Raw genomic sequence first — 20,497 nt, forward strand, 5'->3', positions numbered from 1 at the left:
CTAGACAAAACCCTCATGTTCCTTCCGCCTTTCTTTCTCCCTCTTCACACCTTCCTTGTCCTGATCTCTCCCTCCTTCTCAGATCTTTCTCCATCCCACTCTCTCTCCCTCTACCACTTGGCAGAATACCCCTCACCAGGATACTGGCCAGCAGTATCGCAATGGCAACAGTTACCTTGGCTACAAGGGTGATGCCTATTAGTGTTTCCATACATTTCCAGTATGTGTATCATTTATGTGATCCCTGCGAGTATTGAACACACAATCATGGCATGGCTAGAGCTCTTCCCAACTGAGCCACACAGGGTCAGAACTAGTCCACACCTGCTGTACGTCTTGCTGGAACACACACAGCTGGAGCCTCTGGTGCAGGCGGACTTTGCGGTGTTGCCAGATATTCTCCAGTTGTCTCTGGTGGTGCAGCACCTCGTGTATCACATCCAGCACATGGTGCACCGCCTTGCTGTAGTTGGCCGAGGCCGTTAGCGAATCAGCCCCCCCCGGGGTCAGAGGGCGCTGGAGCTTATCCAATAGGGCCTTACCGTCCTGACTGACCTGGCGGAGGGGGAAGTAAAATGGCTTGAGCACATACAGTACATACAAACGTGTTAGTATAGAACTAGCTAGTGATACACCCCCCCCCCAAACACACACCTACACCAGTGGAGGCTGGTGGGGAGAGATATAGGAGGACGGGCTGATTGTAATGGCTGGAATGGTATTAATGGAATGGAGTCAAATGTGGTTTCCATATGTTTGATGTGTTTGTTAACATTCCATTAACTCCATTCCAGCCATTACAATGAGCCCGTCCTCCTATAGCTCCTCCGAGCAGCTTCCACTGACCCACACCTACACCAACACACATTATGTTACCTCTGGGTATGCAGCAGTGCTGTTTACCTCTGAGTAGGCAGCAGTGATGTGTTCGTAGAGGCCCTGGTGGTGGTGGATAGCATCCTCTAGGTCCTGGAGCTCCGAGGGTAGATCCACCTCTCCACACGCTTTACACCACGAGTCCACATTACCCATGTACTGTAGAGACAGGAACACAAACACATTACACACACTCTTTACACCACGAGTCCACATTACCCATGTACAGTAGAGACAGGAACACACACACATTACACACACACTTTACACCATGAGTCCACATTACCCATGTACAGTAGAGACAGGAACACAAACACATTACACACACACTTTACACCATGAGTCCACATTACCCATGTACAGTAGAGACAGGAACACAAACACATTACACACACACTTTACACCATGAGTCCACATTACCCATGTACAGTAGAGACAGGAACACACACACATTACACACACACTTTACACCATGAGTCCACATTACCCATGTACAGTAGAGACAGGAACACAAACACATTACACACACACTTTACACCATGAGTCCACATTACCCATGTACAGTAGAGACAGGAACACAAACACATTACACACACACTTTACACCACGAGTCCACATTACCCATGTACAGTAGAGACAGGAACACAAACACTTTACACCACGAGTCCATGTTACTCATTTACTATAGAGAGGAACACACACACAGCGCTGTGTCTAGTAACTATGTATTGCTCATTTTGGAAATATTTTGAGAGTCAGTGCATTATTCTACCATGATAACCTGGATGTCACATGGCTCGGTTAGTTCTTTGTAAATGATTCCACCATGATAACCTGGATGTCACATGGCTAGGTTAGTTCTTTGTAAATGATTCCACCATGATAACCTGGATGTCACATGGCTCGGTTAGTTCTTTGTAAATGATTCCACCATGATAACATGGATGTCACATGGCTAGGTTAGTTCTTTATAAATGATTCCACCATGATAACCTGGATGTCACATGGCTAGGTTAGTTCTTTATAAATGATTCCACCATGATAACCTGGATGTCACATGGCTAGGTTAGTTCTTTGTAAATGATTCCACCATGATAACATGGATGTCACATGGCTAGGTTAGTTCTTTATAAATGATTCCACCATGATAACCTGGATGTCACATGGCTAGGTTAGTTCTTTATAAATGATTCCACCATGATAACCTGGATGTCACATGGCTAGGTTAGTTCTTTATAAATGATTCCACCATGATAACCTGGATGTCACATGGCTAGGTTAGTTCTTTATAAATGATTCCACCATGATAACCTGGATGTCACATGGCTAGGTTAGTTCTTTGTAAATTATTCCACCATGATAACCTGGATGTCACATGGCTAGGTTAGTTCTTTGTAAATGATTCCACCATGATAACATGGATGTCACATGGCTAGGTTAGTTCTTTATAAATGATTCCACCATGATAACCTGGATGTCACATGGCTAGGTTAGTTCTTTGTAAATGATTCCACCATGATAACCTGGATGTCACATGGCTAGGTTAGTTCTTTGTAAATTATTCCACCATGATAACCTGGATGGCACATGGCTAGGTTCGTTCTTTATAAATGATTCCACCATGATAACCTGGATGTCACATGGCTAGGTTAGTTCTTTGTAAATTATTCCACCATGATAACCTGGATGTCACATGGCTAGGTTAGTTCTTTGTAAATGATTCCACCATGATAACATGGATGTCACATGGCTAGGTTAGTTCTTTATAAATTATTCCACCATGATAACCTGGATGTCACATGGCTAGGTTAGTTCTTTATAAATTATTCCACCATGATAACCTGGATGTCACATGGCTAGGTTAGTTCTTTATAAATGATTCCACCATGATAACCTGGATGTCACATGGCTAGGTTAGTTCTTTATAAATGATTCTACCATGATAACATGGATGTCACATGGCTAGGTTAGTTCTTTGTAAATTATTCCACCATGATAACCTGGATGTCACATGGCTAGGTTAGTTCTTTGTAAATGATTCCACCATGATAACCTGGATGTCACATGGCTAGGTTAGTTTTTTGTAAATGATTCCACCATGATAACCTGGATGTCACATGGCTAGGTTAGTTCTTTGTAAATGATTCCACCATGATAACCTGGATGTCACATGGCTAGGTTAGTTCTTTATAAATGATTCCACCATGATAACCTGGATGTCACATGGCTAGGTTAGTTCTTTGTAAATGATTCCACCATGATAACCTGGATGTCACATGGCTAGGTTCGTTCTTTGTAAATGATTCCACCATGATAACCTGGATGTCACATGGCTAGGTTCGTTCTTTGTAAATGATTCCACCATGATAACCTGGATGTCACATGGCTAGGTTAGTTCTTTGTAAATGATTCCACCATGATAACCTGGATGTCACATGGCTAGGTTAGTTCTTTATAAATGATTCCACCATGATAACCTGGATGTCACATGGCTAGGTTAGTTATTTTTAAATGATCCCACCATGATAACCTGGATGTCACATGGCTAGGTTAGTTCTTTGTAAATTATTCCACCATGATAACCTGGATGGCACATGGCTTGGTTAGTTATTTGTAAATTATTCCACCATGATAACCTGGATGGCAAATGGCTAGGTTATAAATTATTCCAATCCTGATGGGACAATAGAGGAAAACAACAAAAAAAAACATTAAAGAAAAACAAAGCAACAGTAAACATCCCCCCAGAAAATGGAAGGCAGCTCACCTGGGTACCAGTCCAGGGATTGACATTAAAGTACATTTGAGAGTCCCACACCGGGCCAGTAGCAAGTGAAAACTGGGCCAAGATCACAGGAAAGCAACTTATGCATGCATGATCACTTGTCTGATGCAGCCTCGTGGCTACATGGCTGAAGCATGATCACCTGTCTGATGCAGCCTCGTGACTACATGGCTGAAGCATGATCACCTGTCTGATGCAGCCTCGTGGCTACATGGCTGAAGCATGATCACCTGTCTGATGCAGCCTCGTGGCTACATGGCTGAAGCATGATCACCTGTCTGATGCAGCCTCGTGGCTACATGGCTGAAGCATGATCACTTGTCTGATGCAGCCTCGTGGTTATATGGCTGAAGCATGATCACCTATCTGATGCAACCTCGTGGCTACATGGCTGAAGCATGATCACCTATCTGATGCAACCTCGTGGCTACATGGCTGAAGCATGATCACTTGTCTGATGCAGCCTCGTGGCTACATGGCTGAAGCATGATTACTTGTCCACCATAATTGAGAATTTCAATAAGCATTTTTCTACAGCTGGCCATGCTTTCCACCTGGCTACTCCTACCCCGGTCAACAGCACTGGACCCCCCACAGCAACTCGCCCAAGCCTTCCCCATTTCTCCTTCTCCCAAATCCGTTCAGCTGATGTTCTGAAAGAGCTGAAAAATGTGGACCCCTACAAATCAGCCAGGCTAGACAATCTGGACCCTTTCTTTCTAAAAATTATCTGCCGAAATTGTTGCCACCCCTATTACTAGCCTGTTCAACCTCTCTTTCGTGTCGTCTGAGATTCCCAAAGACTGGAAAGCAGCTGCGGTCATCCCCCTCTTCAAAGGGGAGGACACTCTTGACCCAAACTGCTACAGACCTATATCTATCCTACCATGCCTTTCTAAGATCTTCGAAAGCCAAGTCAACAAACAGATTACCGACCATTTCGAATCTCACCATACCTTCTCTGCTATGCAATCTGGTTTCAGAGCTGGTCATGGGTGCACCTCAGCCACGCTCAAGGTCCTAAACGATATCTTAACCGCCATCGATAAGAAACATTACTGTGCAGCCGTATTCATTGATCTGGCCAAGGCTTTCGACTCTGTCAATCACCACATCCTCATCGGCAGACTCGACAGCCTTGGTTTCTCAAATGATTGCCTCGCCTGGTTCACCAACTACTTCTCTGATAGAGTTCAGTGTGTCAAATCGGAGGGTCTGCTGTCCGGACCTCTGGCAGTCTCTATGGGGGTGCCACAGGGTTCAATTCTTGGACCGACTCTCTTCTCTGTATACATCAATGAGGTCGCTCTTGCTGCTGGTGAGTCTCTGATCCACCTCTACGCAGACGACACCATTCTGTATACTTCTGGCCCTTCTCTGGACACTGTGTTAACAACCCTCCAGGCAAGCTTCAATGCCATACAACTCTCCTTCCGTGGCCTCCAATTGCTCTTAACCTCTTCAACCTATGGGGGCGCTATGTCATTATTGGATAAAAAAACGTGCCCGTTTTAAGCGCTATATTTTGTCACGAAAAGATGCTCGACAATGCATATAATTGCCAGTGTTGGAAAGAAAACACTGACGTTTTCAAAACTGCAAAGATATTATCTGTGAGTACCCCAGAACTGATCTTACAGGCAAAACCAAGATGAAACTTCAAACAGGAAATGAACAGGATTTTTGACGCTGTGTTTTACTAACGTCTACTTATATGGCTGTGAATATGCTGTGAACGAGCTTATGCGCTCTGCCGTTCATCCAAGATGTCTGCAGCATTGTGGCGTATTTGTAGGCATATCATTGGAAGATTGGCCATAAGAGACTACATTTGCCAGGGGGCCGTCCGGTGTCCAGTAACACTCATTTTGCCATGGAATACAGACAGAGAAGCACACTTCCAGGAACGATACCACATTGAAGAGATATGTAGAAAAACACCTTGAGGATTGATTCTAAACAACGTTTGCCATGTTTCAGTCGATATTATGGAGTTATTATGGAAAAAGTCCTGCTTTCTTATAACTGAATTTTCGTTTTTTTTTGGTAGCCAAACATGACGCAGAAAACGGACCGATTTCTCCTGCACAAATAATCTTTCAGGAAAACTGAACATTTGCTATCTAACTGAGAGTCTCCTCATTGAAAACATCCAAAGTTCCTCAAAGGTAAATGATTTATTGAATGTTTTTGCTGGTTTTTGTGAAAATGTTGCCTGGTGATGCTAACGCTAAATGCTAATGCTAAATGCTAACGCTAAATGCTAGTTTTGCTATGATAGAGAAGCATATTTTTGAAAATCTGAGATGACAGTGTTGTTAACAAAAGGCTAAGCATGAGAGCTAGCATATTGATTTAATTTCATTTGCGATTTTCATGAATAGTTAATGTTGCGTTATGGTAATGGGCTTGAGGCTGTAGTCATGATCCCGGATCCGGGTTGGCTCGACGCAAGAAGTTAAATACAAGTAAAACTAAATGCATGCTCTTCAACCGATCGCTACCTGCACCTGCCCGCCTGTCCAACATCACTACTCTGGACAGCTCTGACTTAGAATAGATGGACAACTACAAATACTTAGGTGTCTGGTTAGACTGTAAACTCTCCTTCCAGACCCATATCAAACATCTCCAATCCAAAGTTAAATCTAGAATTGGCTTCCTATTTCGCAACAAAGCATCCTTCACTCATGCTACCAAACATACCCTTGTAAAACTGACCATCCTACCAATCCTCGACTTTGGCGATGTCATTTACAAAATAGCCTCCAATACCCTACTCAACAAATTGGATGCAGTCTATCACAGTGCCATCCGTTTTGCCACCAAAGCCCCATATACTACCCACCATTGCGACCTGTACGCTCTCGTTGGCTGGCCCTCGCTTCATACTCGTCGCCAAACCCACTGGCTCCATGTCATCTACAAGACCCTGCTAGGTAAAGTCCCCCCTTATCTCAGCTCGCTGGTCACCATAGCATCTCCCACCTGTAGCACACGCTCCAGCAGGTATATCTTTCTAGTCACCCCCAAAACCAATTCTTTTTTTGGCCGCCTCTCCTTCCAGTTCTCTGCTGCCAATGACTGGAACAAACTACAAAAATCTCTGAAACTGGAAACACTTATCTCCCTCACTAGCTTTAAGCACCAACTGTCAGAGCAGCTCACAGATTACTGCACCTGTACATAGCCCCCCTATAATTTAGCCCAAACAACTACCTCTTTCCCTACTGTATTTAATTTATTTATTTATTTGGCTCCTTTGCACCCCATTATTTTTATTTCTACTTTGCACATTCTTCCATTGCAAATCTACCATTCCAGTGTTTTACTTGCTATATTGTATTTACTTTGCCACCATGGCCTTTTTTTGCCTTTACCTCCCTTATCTCACCTCATTTGCTCACATCGTATATAGACTTGTTTATACTGTATTATTGACTGTATGTTTGTTTTACTCCATGTGTAACTCTGTGTCGTTGTATGTGTCGAACTGCTTTGCTTTATCTTGGCCAGGTCGCAATTGTAAATGAGAACTTGTTCTCAACTTGCCTACCTGGTTAACTAAAGGTCTGATGCAGCCTCGTGGCTACATGGCTGAAGCATGATCAACTATCTGATGCAGCCTCGTGGCTACATGGCTGAAGCATGATCAACTATCTGATGCAACCTCGTGGCTACATGGCTGAAGCATGATCAACTATCTGATGCAACCTCGTGGCTACATGGCTGAAGCATGATCAACTATCTGATGCAACCTCGTGGCTACATGGCTGAAGCATGATCAACTATCTGATGCAACCTCGTGGCTACATGGCTGAAGCATGGGGTTGCTCCTCTGCATTTTCTACCACAATAGGCTAATCATGAGCTGGATTACAGACTAAATATGATCTTGTTGCTTGTTTAATGTCCTGAAAAAAACTCCCACTGGCACTAATAACATCATGTGATTTTACAGTTTTTATAAATACAGTGTATTTCTGTGAATCTGAGTTTGGAAACGTAGGGGCCATATGAAAGCATGATTAACTGTCCCGATGAGCTCGGCAGATGTTGCCTGGCCAGTGGGCAGCCCTGAATGTCGAGCCCTGCAGTCTCTTTAGCTAATCCACTCCCTGTATTCCATGTACTGTGCCAAAGAAAAAGCGGCACCTTTTTTGGGCCCAGTTATCCCTCTCGCTTTGCCTCTTCCTCTCTGGTGCAACTCACACATTTCAGTTCATTACTATAGCTCCCGCCAATCAGTGTAAGTTGTAAATGCCAGATCTCTTTGGCAAGACGCATCATTCACCCAAGTTTTGTCAAAATCGGGCCAGCGCTGTCTGAGATATCGCGTGTGACAAACATACGAACGGACTGCCAGATGGACGGACAGAGACCGATCCACAGTCCCCTCCCCGATTTCAACGTGGGGGACAAGAAGACGTAGCAAAGAATAAAATAAAAGAAGAAGTCACATGGGAATATTAAACAAACCAACACAGTAGGATTCTAATCTATTTGTAATCTCACTGCACACTCATCATACAGAGATCACACACACTAGAGAATGTGTATGTATGTACAGTTGAAGTCAGAAGTTTACATACACTTAGGTTGGAGTCATTAAAACTCATTTTTCAACCACTCCACAAATTTCTTGTTTACAAACTATAGTTTTGGCAAGTCGGTTAGGACATCTACATTGTGCATCCTCGCTCCTCCCTGGGCTCGGACCAGGAACACAACGACAACAGCCACCCTCGAAGCAGCATTACCCATGCAGAGCAAGGGGAAGAACCACTCCAAGTCTCAGAGCGAGTGACGTTTGAAACGCTATTAGCGCTCACCCCGCTAACTAGCTAGCCATTTCACATCGTTACACCAGCCTCATCTCGGGAGTTGATAGGCTTGAAGTCATAAACAGCGCAATGCTTGAAGCACAACGGAGAGCTGCTTGGAAAATGCACGAAAGTGCCGTTTGAATGAATGCTTACGAGCCTGCTGCTGCCTACCACCGCTTAGTCAGATACTTGTATGCTTGTATGCTCAGTCAGATTATATGCAACGCAGGACAAGCTAGATAAACTAGTAATATCATCAACCATGTGTAGTTAAGTAGTGATTATGATTGATTGTTTTTTATAAGATAAGTATAATGCTAGCTAGCAACTTACCTTGGCTAACTGCATTCGCGTAAAGGCAGGCTCCTCGTGGAGTGCAATGTAATCAGGTGGTTAAGAGCGTTGGACTAGTTAACTGCAAGGTTGCAAGATTGAATCTGTCGTTCTGCCCCTGAACGAGGCAGTTAACCCACCTTCTTAACTGACTTGCCTAGTTAAATGAAGATTAAATAAAGGTGTTAAAAATAAAAATATATATTTTTAAATTGGCCAAATCGGTGTCCAAAAATACCGATTTCCGATTGTTATGAAAACTTGAAAATCGGCCCTAATTAATCGGTTGACCTCTAATGTGTTCCTGCGTGTGACGAGTGTCTGTACCACCACCACCCACCTGGTCACATTTCTGGTGGAAGGCGGCAGACATCTCCAGCAGTGTGCTGCGTTCGTCCAGGGCCGCAGCGAAGGCTTTCCACTCCACTTCCAGCTGACCTGAGATCTGTTTAATCTGCACCGAGGCATAGTGACCAGACTCCAATAGCCTGTTACCCACTGACATTATCCTGTTGATGTTCACATACACGTTCTGGAGCGGGAAGGGGATTGGGGTGAGGGAGAGAAACATTGATTTGGTTTATTTAGCTATTCAGATAATAGACAAATAAACATACAGATATTTCACAATAAGCACAACAACAACAAAAAATGGAGTAGGCACTAAGTCCATACCGAAAACCCCAATTTAGCGTACTTTCCAGATTCTGGTTGTAGAAAGGATTGGAGTGATGTCAGTATGGAAGGATGCCAGCTTTGTAATAGCTACCTATGGATTCCCTATGGACCAAGCCTCAACTAGACAGGGTGTGTGTGCACACGAGAGAGAGCTTGTATTGATTTTAAGTGCAGCACTAAATGTCAGTGCGCGTTTCCATCTGCAGAGTCATCATCTAGCTGAGGCAATACAGTCGATTCATCTCCTGCTTTAAAGACATCCGTTTCAGAACCATTATGTAAACCTGTATGGATACAGCTTCTAGCTGCGTAATAGCCTGCTGCTCGGTGTGTGTGTGTGTGTTCTTACCATGCAGTTCATAGCAAAGTGGTTGTGCTGCGTCTGTAGCTCCATGGCGTGTGGGTGGTTGTTGCCGATCTCGGTGTAGCCGGCCAGGAACAGACCCTTGTTGGCCATTATCCAATCAAACATCTGAGGGAAAGACACCCAAACACACACGTTAGAGACGGGATAGTGCAGGCAGCTAACAGCTACAGACAGTAGAGTGTGCTTGGGTCTGTATCATTGTGCTTGTGTGTGGGTGTATCATTTTGTGTACTGTATACTGCTTAGCGGGACTACTGTATGTGTATGTATGCTTGCACGTGTGAATGTAGAAACGTGAGTGTGCAAAAACACTGTCTTGCAAGTGTGTGTGTGTGTGTGTGTGTGTGTGTATTTTTCTTTATTTTTTACTATTTTTTACATTGTAGAATAGTAGTGAAGACATCAAAACTAGGAAATAATACATATGGAATCATGTAATAACCAAAAAAGCGTTAAACAAATCAAAATATAGTTTATATTTGAGATTCTTCAAAATAGCCACACTTTGCCTTGAAAGATTTGCACACTCTTGGCCTTCTCTCAACCAGCTTAGTCACCTGGAATGCATTTCAATTCTCAGGTGCGCCTTGTTAAAAGTTAATTTGTGGAATTTTAATGCGTTTGAGCCAATCAGTTGTGCTGTGACAAGGTAGGGATGGTATACAGAAGATAGCCTTATTTGGTAAAAGACCAAGTCCATATTATGGCAAGAACAGCTCAAATAAGCAAAGAGAAACGGCAGTCCATCATTACTTTAAGACATGAAGGTCAGTCAATCCAGAAAATGTCAAGAACTTCGAAAGTTTCTTCAAGTGCAGTCTTCAAAACCATCCAGCGCTATAATGAAACTGTCTCTCATGAGAACCGTCAGAGGAAGGAAGACCCAGAGTTATCTCTGCTGCAGAGGATAAGTTCATTAGAGTTACCAGCCTCAGAAATTGCAGCCCAAATAAATGCTTCAGAGTTCAAGTAACAGACATCTCAACATCAACTATTCAGAGGAGACTGTGAATCAGAACTTCATGGTCGAATTGCTGCAAAGAATTCACTACTAAAGGACACCAATGAGAAGAAGAGACTTGCTTGGGCCAAGAAACAGGTATAATGGACATTAGACCAGTAGAAAGCTGTCCTTTGGTCTGAAGAGTCCAAATTTGAGATTTTGGGATCCAAACGCCATGTCTTTGTGAGACGAAGAGTAGGTTCAAACGTTTGGGGTCACTTAGAAATGTCCTTGTTTTAGAAAGAAAAGCACATTTTTGTCCATTAAAATAACATCAAATTGATCAGAAATATAGTGTTGACATTGTTAATGTTGTAAATGACTATTGTAGCTGGAAACGGCTGATTTCTAATGGAATATCTACATAGGCGTACAGAGGCCCATTATCAGCAACCATCACTCCTGTGTTCCAATGGCACATTGTGTGAGTTAATCCAAGTTTCTCATTTTAAAAGGATAATTGATCATTAGGAAACCAAAGAAAAAAACATATCTCATACTGGTCAGTAAAAATAAAAATTAAGATGGGCAAAAGAACACAGACACTGGACAGAGGAAGATTGGAAAAAAGTGTTATTGACAGACGAATCTAAGTCTGAGGTGTTCGAATCACAAAGAACATTTGTGAGATGCAGAAAAAATGCTGGAGATGCTGGAGGGAGGAGTGCTTGACGCCATCTGTCAAGCATGGTGGACACAATGGGATGGTCTGGGAGTGCTTTGGTGGTGGTAAAGTGGGAGATTTGTACAGGGTAAAAGGAATCTTGAAGAAGGAAGGCTATCACTCCATTTTGCAGTGCCATGCCATACCCTGTGGACGGTGCTTAATTGAAGCCAATTTCCTCCTACAACAGGACAATGACCCAAAGCACAACTCCAAACTATACAATAACCTTTTAGGGAAGAAGCAGTCAGCTGGTGTTCTGTCTATAATGGAGTGGCCAGTAGTCACCAGATCTCAACCCTACTGAGCTTTTGTGGGAGCAGCTTGACCGTATGGTACGTCAGAAGTGTCCATCAAGTCAATCCAACTTGTGGGAGGTGCTTCAGGAAGCATGGGGTGAAATCTCTTCAGAATACCTCAACAAATTGACAACTAGAATGCCAAAGGTCTGTATAAGGCTGTAATTGCTGCAAATGGAGGACTCTTTGACAAAAGCAAAGTTATTATTTCACATTATTATTTCAATTAAACACATTATTATTTCAATTAAAAATCCTTATTTATAATGACTATATCTCCTATTAATTTTGCCACTGATTTCCTGTATGTTTTCATGAAAAACAAGGACATTTCTAATGTACACCAAATTTTTGAACGGTAGTGTATTTGGGAACTCCTTCAAGACTGTTGGAAAAGCATTCCAGGTGAAGCTGGTTGAGAGAATGCCAAGAGTGTACAAAGCTGTCATCAAATCAAAATCAAATCACATTTTATTGGTCATATACACATATTTAGCAGATGTTATTGCTTGTGTTCCTAGCTCCAACAGTGCCGTAATATCTAACAATTCACAACAATATACACAAATCTAAAAGTAAAATAATGGAATTAAGAAATATATAAATCTTAGGATGAGGCAAATTGTGGCTACTTTGAAGAACCTAAAATATATTTGGATTTGTTTAACACTTTTTTGGTTACTACATGATTCCATATGTGCTATTTCATAGTGTTGATATCTTCACTATTATTCTACAATGTAGAAAATAGTAAAAATAAAGAAAAACCTTTGAATGAGTAGGTGTGTCAACATTTTTGACTGGTACTGTATGTGTGTGTGTGTACATACATACATCTGTGAATCACTAGGCACAGGAAGAAGAGAGATGTGCTGAGTGTCATAAGAGAATACCAAGAGCCTCTTCAGAGCTAACTACTGTCTATCGTGTCCTAGCAACAAGCCCTTACCGCAGTCCAACACTGCTATCTGTCTATTCTACAGTAACTATTGACGGTATCAATTATACTCTATCAGTCTATTACACTGGATCTATTCAGCCCCCTACACACACACACACACACACACACACACACACACACACACACACACACACACACACACACACACACACACACACACACACACACACACACACACACACACACACACACACACACACACACACACACACACACACACATATAAATCCCACTAGCGGTTGTCTTTTCCTTTAATCTCCATCCATGGTACCTTCTCAGCATCCTGTTCGAAGAGGCGGAGCTGGAAACACTGGTCCAGCTGGAGTTTCCTGATGTGCCAGGCCTGGTGGAGGTGTTGTCGTGTGCTGTGGAGTTTGTCCAGCAGGGTGGCGACGCGTGGCACTAGCCCCTGGGTGTCAGCGTTACACACACCGCTGGCGTTAGAGTTCCTGTACGACTCACTGCTCTGGATACGCTGCAGCAACCTGGGAGAGAGGACGCAACGTGAAATAACACACACACACACACACCACCACCAGCAGTGTAAAATTAGCCTCACCATCAGTCTGTGTGTGTGTGTGTGTGTGTGTGTGTGTGTGTGTGTGTGTGTGTGTGTGTGTGTGTGTGTGTGTGTGTGTGTGTGTGTGTGTGTGTGTGTGTGTGTGTGTGTGTGTGTGTGTGTGTGTGTGTGTGTGTGTGTGTGTGTGTGTGTGTGCGTGCGTAGCCTACCTCTGTCCCTCCGTATCCAGTTCCTCTATAGGAGCTTTGATGACCTTCTTCTTCAGCGTGGCGTGTTCCTCTATCATGCGCCGCGCCCCATCCAGGTCCGTGGGGAAGTCTTTCCTCGCCACCACCTCCTGCATCTCCTCCAGCCTCGACAACATGTGACCCGCGTGCCCCGTAAACTCCTCAAACGCAACCCGCACCTGGAAAAGAACCAAGACACTGTATGGATTGATTGATAAATTGATTGATTGACTTGTGGTTGTAGTACTGACGAAGAGATCTAAAGTGTGTGTTTACGTCGGTGTATTTTGGTTTTGGCAAACCATTGATTGATTAATTGATTGACTGGTCGTACCTCGATCCACTCGTCATGGTTGTATTCTAGACTTCCCTCGAAGTCAGAGGTCAGCTGGGAGGCGTCAACCACCTTAGATAGACCCTCCAACGACACCATGGTGGTCTAGAGAGAGATGGAGAGGGGGAAGAGGGGGAGATGAGGAGGAACGGTAAAGAGGAAAGGGAAGAAAGGGAAGAGAGGGAGGGATAGAAGGCTTTAAATCAATTCTAACAACATCATCACAGCCTTTTGGTTGTGTTCAAGTTCAACGCCCACTCCGTGCTCACTGTGTCAGTGACACACAGCAATAATGGTGATTCAGACACTCAGATAGACACATTTAATTGGCTATGACAAAAAGGGGAGGGGTTACGACAGAGGGTCATCTCTCTCGGTCTCGTTCTCCCTCACCTTGATTAAGTCTGCTGATTTCATATTGCATTTTTGGGGACATTTAGAAAATTACTTTTACCTCAGAAAAGGTCAAATGTCTGTACAGATTGAGAAATATGGGAGAGATTGTTTCCGTTCTCAAGTCATTTATGTTGACAAGATAATACCAACCCACACAGCAAGGTTAACACCCACACTCTGTGTCAGATTGAAGGATAGACAGAGGATGAAGAGAGAGACCTGACAGCGCCTTGCGTGGGCAAGATTAGTGAAAGAAAGAAATAACAGAAAGAAAAGACAGACAGACAAAGAGAGAGAGAGAGAGAGAAAAAAAAGCTGAGAACCCCTCTAAAACCACAGAAAGGCAGACAGAAAGAGTAAAGCACAATTCTAAGGGTTCTCTTCTATTGACAAGTCCAGGTAAGAATACAGCTGTCCATCTCCTATAAGAAGACTGTTCCATCTGTTAATGGTAAGAATGCATTGGTCCATCTCTCCATCTTTCTCTCTATCCCCTCCATCTCCTATAGAAGACTGTTCCATCTGTTAATGGTAAGAATGCATTGGTCCATCTCTCCATCTTTCTCTCTATCCCCTCCATCTCCTATAGAAGACTGTTCCAGCTGTTAATGGTAAGAATGCATTGGTCCATCTCTCCATCTTTCTCTCTATCCCCTCCATCTCCTATAGAAGACTGTTCCATCTGTTAATGGTAAGAATGCATTGGTCCATCTCTCCATCTTTCTCTCTATCCCCTCCATCTCCTATAGAAGACTGTTCCATCTGTTAATGGTAAGAATGCATTGGTCCATCTCTCCATCTTTCTCTCTATCCCCTCCATCTCCTATAGAAGACTGTTCCATCTGTTAATGGTAAGAATGCATTGGTCCATCTCTCCATCTTTCTCTCTATCCCCTCCATCTCCTATAGAAGACTGTTCCAGCTGTTAATGGTAAGAATGCATTGGTCCATCTCTCCATCTTTCTCTCTATCCCCTCCATCTCCTATAGAAGACTGTTCCATCTGTTAATGGTAAGAATGCATTGGTCCATCTCTCCATCTTTCTCTCTATCCCCTCCATCTCCTATAGAAGACTGTTCCATCTGTTAATGGTAAGAATGCATTGGTCCATCTCTCCATCTTTCTCTCTATCCCCTCCATCTCCTATAGAAGACTGTTCCATCTGTTAATGGTAAGAATGCATCGGTCCATCTCTCCATCTTTCTCTCTATCCCCTCCATCTCCTATAGAAGACTGTTCCATCTGTTAATGGTAAGAATGCATCGGTCCATCTCTCCATCTTTCTCTCTATCCCCTCCATCTCCTATAGAAGACTGTTCCATCTGTTAATGGTAAGAATGCATCGGTCCATCTCTCCATCTTTCTCTCTATCCCCTCCATCTCCTATAGAAGACTGTTCCATCTGTTAATGGTAAGAATGCATCGGTCCATCTCTCCATCTTTCTCTCTATCCCCTCCATCTCCTATAGAAGACTGTTCCATCTGTTAATGGTAAGAATGCATCGGTCCATCTCTCCATCTTTCTCTCTATCCCCTCCATCTCCTATAGAAGACTGTTCCATCTGTTAATGGTAAGAATGCATCGGTCCATCTCTCCATCTTTCTCTCTATCCCTCCATCTCCTATAGAAGACTGTTCCATCTGTTAATGGTAAGAATGCATTGGTCCATCTCTCCATCTTTCTCTCTATCCCCTCCATCTCCTATAGAAGACTGTTCCATCTGTTAATGGTAAGAATGCATCGGTCCATCTCTCCATCTTTCTCTCTATCCCCTCCATCTCCTATAGAAGACTGTTCCATCTGTTAATGGTAAGAATGCATCGGTCCATCTCTCCATCTTTCTCTCTATCCCTCCATCTCCTATAGAAGACTGTTCCATCTGTTAATGGTAAGAATGCATTGGTCCATCTCTCCATCTTTCTCTCTATCCCCTCCATCTCCTATAGAAGACTGTTCCATCTGTTAATGGTAAGAATGCATTGGTCCATCTCTCCATCTTTCTCTCTATCCCCTCCATCTCCTATAGAAGACTGTTCCATCTGTTAATGGTAAGAATGCATTGGTCCATCTCTCCATCTTTCTCTCTATCCCCTCCATCTCCTATAGAAGACTGTTCCATCTGTTAATGGTAAGAATGCATTGGTCCATCTCTCCATCTTTCTCTCTATCCCCTCCATCTCCTATAGAAGACTGTTCCATCTGTTAATGGTAAGAATGCATTGGTCCATCTCTCCATCTTTCTCTCTATCCCCTCCATCTCCTATAGAAGACTGTTCCATCTGTTAATGGTAAGAATGCATTGGTCCATCTCTCCATCTTTCTCTCTATCCCCTCCATCTCCTATAGAAGACTGTTCCATCTGTTAATGGTAAGAATGCATTGGTCCATCTCTCCATCTTTCTCTCTATCCCCTCCATCTCCTATAGAAGACTGTTCCATCTGTTAATGGTAAGAATGCATTGGTCCATCTCTCCATCTTTCTCTCTATCCCCTCCATCTCCTATAGAAGACTGTTCCATCTGTTAATGGTAAGAATGCATTGGTCCATCTCTCCATCTTTCTCTCTATCCCCTCCATCTCCTATAGAAGACTGTTCCAGCTGTTAATGGTAAGAATGCATTGGTCCATCTCTCCATCTTTCTCTCTATCCCCTCCATCTCCTATAGAAGACTGTTCCATCTGTTAATGGTAAGAATGCATTGGTCCATCTCTCCATCTTTCTCTCTATCCCCTCCATCTCCTATAGAAGACTGTTCCATCTGTTAATGGTAAGAATGCATTGGTCCATCTCTCCATCTTTCTCTCTATCCCCTCCATCTCCTATAGAAGACTGTTCCATCTGTTAATGGTAAGAATGCATTGGTCCATCTCTCCATCTTTCTCTCTATCCCCTCCATCTCCTATAGAAGACTGTTCCATCTGTTAATGGTAAGAATGCATTGGTCCATCTCTCCATCTTTCTCTCTATCCCCTCCATCTCCTATAGAAGACTGTTCCAGCTGTTAATGGAATGTTCCAATGTTTTAAAAGCATAACACAGATTTGGATGGAAAAGTGATTTTCACTGAGCAAAATGTGGCGCTGAAAAACACACATATATACCTCACTGACCTCGACTAGCCTGTACCTCCGACTCCTGTACTGTACATAGCCTCATTGTTTTTTATTTATTGTGTTACTTTATTTGACTAGTTACTTTTTTTTTAAGTGTCATTGTTGGTTAAGGGCTTGTAAGTAAACATTTCACGGTAAGGAGTATTTGTTGTATTCGGCATGTGACAAATAGCATTTGATTTGACACACATTGGCCTCGCGCACACAGCAGGGTAAAGAGAACGGGTGGTGTTGAATGGCGTGTGTTCTGCCCTATGGCGACTGGCTGACAGTGACACACGGCTTTATACACCATCAACCAATCAATAAAGCCCTCAGACAACCCAATACCACAGCAGTGCTCTAACAGGGTGGTTGTGTAGAGGGCTGTGTGTGTGTGTCAACTTAATACAACATCAAAAGTAGCACTCCACACAGCCCAAACACGGCAAATAAAACCAGCAAATAAATCTAATCTAATAACCTAGAGCTTCACCACATTATTGCAACGCTCAGATTTTCAACACTATTACAGGTCATTACCCCTATCAAAAACGATTCAAAGCAGCAGTGTGTGTGAATTAAAACAAGCAGAGCTCCATACAATATCCCATTGTGATTCTAAATCACAAATTTAAAACAGCAAAGAGTATAATAAGCAATACACCACAAAGTCACAGTCAAAACAGACCATTTTGTTGTTGGGTTTGTTACGTTGCAGCAAAGTCACAGTCAAAACAGACCATTTTGTTGTTGGGTTTGTTACGTTTCAGCAAAGTCACAGTCAAAACAGACCATTTTGTTGTTGGGTTTGTTACGTTTCAGCAAAGTCACAGTCAAAACAGACCATTTTGTTGTTGGGTTTGTTACGTTTCAGCAAAGTCACAGTCAAAACAGACCATTTTGTTGTTGGGTTTGTTACGTTTCAGCAAAGTCACAGTCAAAACAGACCATTTTGTTGTTGGGTTTGTTACGTTTCAGCAAAGTCACAGTCAAAACAGACCATTTTGTTGTTGGGTTTGTTACGTTTCAGCAAAGTCACAGTCAAAACATACCATTTTGTTGTTGGGTTTGTTACGTTTCAGCAAAGTCACAGTCAAAACATACCATTTTGTTGTTGGGTTTGTTACGTTTCAGCAAAGTCACAGTCAAAACAGACCATTTTGTTGTTGGGTTTGTTACATTTCAGCAAAGTCACAGGCATGAAATTGCAATGAATGCAGTGACATGGTACAGTATAGTACAGTAAAGGACAGTATAGTATAATACAGTATAGTACAGTACAACATAGTATAGTATAGTACAGTATAGGACAGTATAGTACAGAACAGTATAGTATAGTTAGGGTTGCAAAGCTACTGATAATTTACCAGTCATGGAATCTTCTATAATTTTGGTAATCTATGTTAATTTACACTTGAATAACTTTAAAACATGTATTCATATATAGTATACATGTTTTATATCTGTGAGTTTCTAGTGGATCAACCATATGGTTCAAGAGAAAATATCGTAATTAATGAAAAAGCATCTAATCAACAATGATAACTCTTCCAACGATTGACTTTTTTCACAACTGCCACCAATTTGGGGCCAAAACATTTACAACTAAAAAATATTGCCAAAGTAAAATAAATAATGCTGAAACCCTCATATTAAAACACCAATAGTATTCACTAAGTTTATGGTTTATATTTCATGTTTTACAGCTTTGTCATTCTACTGTTTATTTTAAAATCACCTCATTATATATTTGACATTTGATAAGGCCACACAGGGGGCCAGAGATCATTACAGACAGACGCCTGGGATAATCTGAAGAACCCAAATGGGTCACTAGATGAGTTGATGAAATACATCAAATCCTTGAAAGTTACAAATATTCTGCTAGTTTTTACTGGTAAACTTTGAACGTTTCAAGTAACACACCCTCCCTTTGCAAACCCAAGTACAGAACACTATAGTATAGTACAATAAAAACAAAAATGTTACCTCAAATTCAAACTTGGAGCTGCCGAAGTTGGTGCGTTGTTTCTGCCAGAAGTTGTCTGGTTTGATGATGAGCGCTATGTGTATACAGCAGGGGAACGACTCCTGGAGGATCTTCAGTAGAGATTTGATACTGTCCCATTTACTGCCTCGCATGTCTACTATGACTGTGAAGCCATGCTGGATCACCTCCTCACTGGACCGAGGAGGAGGAGGAGGAGGAGGAGGAGGAGGAGGAGGAGGAGGAGGGAGAAGGAAGGTGGTAGGGAAAGAGTGAGAGTGGATGGTATGGCAAGATAAGGAGGAGAGAGGAGAGCGTGGGAGGGAGAGAGAGGGTAGGAAGGGGAGAGGTGGTAGCGAAAGAGTGAGAGAGTGGGAAAGGGGAGGGGGTAGAGAAAGAGGGAGGATGGTGAGTGGGAGGTAGAGAAAGAGGGAGGATGGTGAGTGGGAGGTAGAGAAAGAGGGAGGATGGTGAGTGGGAGGTAGAGAAAGAGGGAGGATGGTGAGTGGGAGGTAGAGAAAGAGGGAGGATGGTGAGTGGGAGGTAGAGAAAGAGGGAGGATGGTGAGTGGGAGGTAGAGAAAGAGGGAGGATGGTGAGTGGGAGGTAGAGAAAACGGGAAGGGAGGAGGGAGAGAGAGAATCAAAACAAACCATGAGATGGTGATGATGCATTTTCTGTACTGTGAGAAGCACAGAGTACGCACTACGAATTCACACACACACCCACACACCCACCCACACACACATACAGAATGACAAATCACAAAAACCTACAGTGATTTCCATCCAGATAGATTTTTCTTCCAATCAGAATAATGACCAAAAAGAAGCAAAAAAAGAGACTCAATCCATCATCAGCATCAAGACTGTAGTTCAACTAAGATTCTCCCCACAGCATCACACATCTCCTGCATGGCTAGTAATAAACACTGCATCTAGTTCTCCCATTCTTTCTCTATTCCCCCTCTTTCTCTTCTCTCGTTCTCTACCCCCCCTCTCTCTATTCCCCCTCTTTCTCTACTCTTGTTCTCTATTCCCTCTCTCTCTCTCTCTATTCCCCCTCTTTCTCTCTATTCCCTCTCTCTCACTATATTCCACCTCTCCCTCCCTCACGGCTGACCTCAACACTCAGACCCAGAGTTT

The 20,497-nt window shown here is 42.9% G+C and overlaps 1 protein-coding gene across 5 annotated transcripts in view; it reads right to left on the reverse strand.

Annotated features, from left to right (window-relative positions):
- Nucleotides 1-20,497, reverse strand: part of LOC118379232 (triple functional domain protein-like) — a 129,909-nt gene that overhangs the window by 41,684 nt on the left and 67,728 nt on the right. For all 5 annotated transcript variants that reach the window (XM_052470083.1, XM_052470085.1, XM_052470084.1 and 2 more), the window contains 8 exons: nt 19,356-19,548; nt 13,874-13,978; nt 13,522-13,718; nt 13,064-13,277; nt 9,848-9,970; nt 9,161-9,352; nt 904-1,035; nt 325-555 (listed from right to left, as the gene is read on the reverse strand). In XM_052470083.1, coding sequence (XP_052326043.1) covers nt 325-555; nt 904-1,035; nt 9,161-9,352; nt 9,848-9,970; nt 13,064-13,277; nt 13,522-13,718; nt 13,874-13,978; nt 19,356-19,548 — 1,387 coding nt within the window. The remainder of the gene's footprint in view (nt 1-324; nt 556-903; nt 1,036-9,160; nt 9,353-9,847; nt 9,971-13,063; nt 13,278-13,521; nt 13,719-13,873; nt 13,979-19,355; nt 19,549-20,497) is intronic.

Source organism: Oncorhynchus keta, chromosome 19 (assembly GCF_023373465.1).
Source record: "Oncorhynchus keta strain PuntledgeMale-10-30-2019 chromosome 19, Oket_V2, whole genome shotgun sequence".
Taxonomy (NCBI): domain Eukaryota; kingdom Metazoa; phylum Chordata; class Actinopteri; order Salmoniformes; family Salmonidae; genus Oncorhynchus; species Oncorhynchus keta.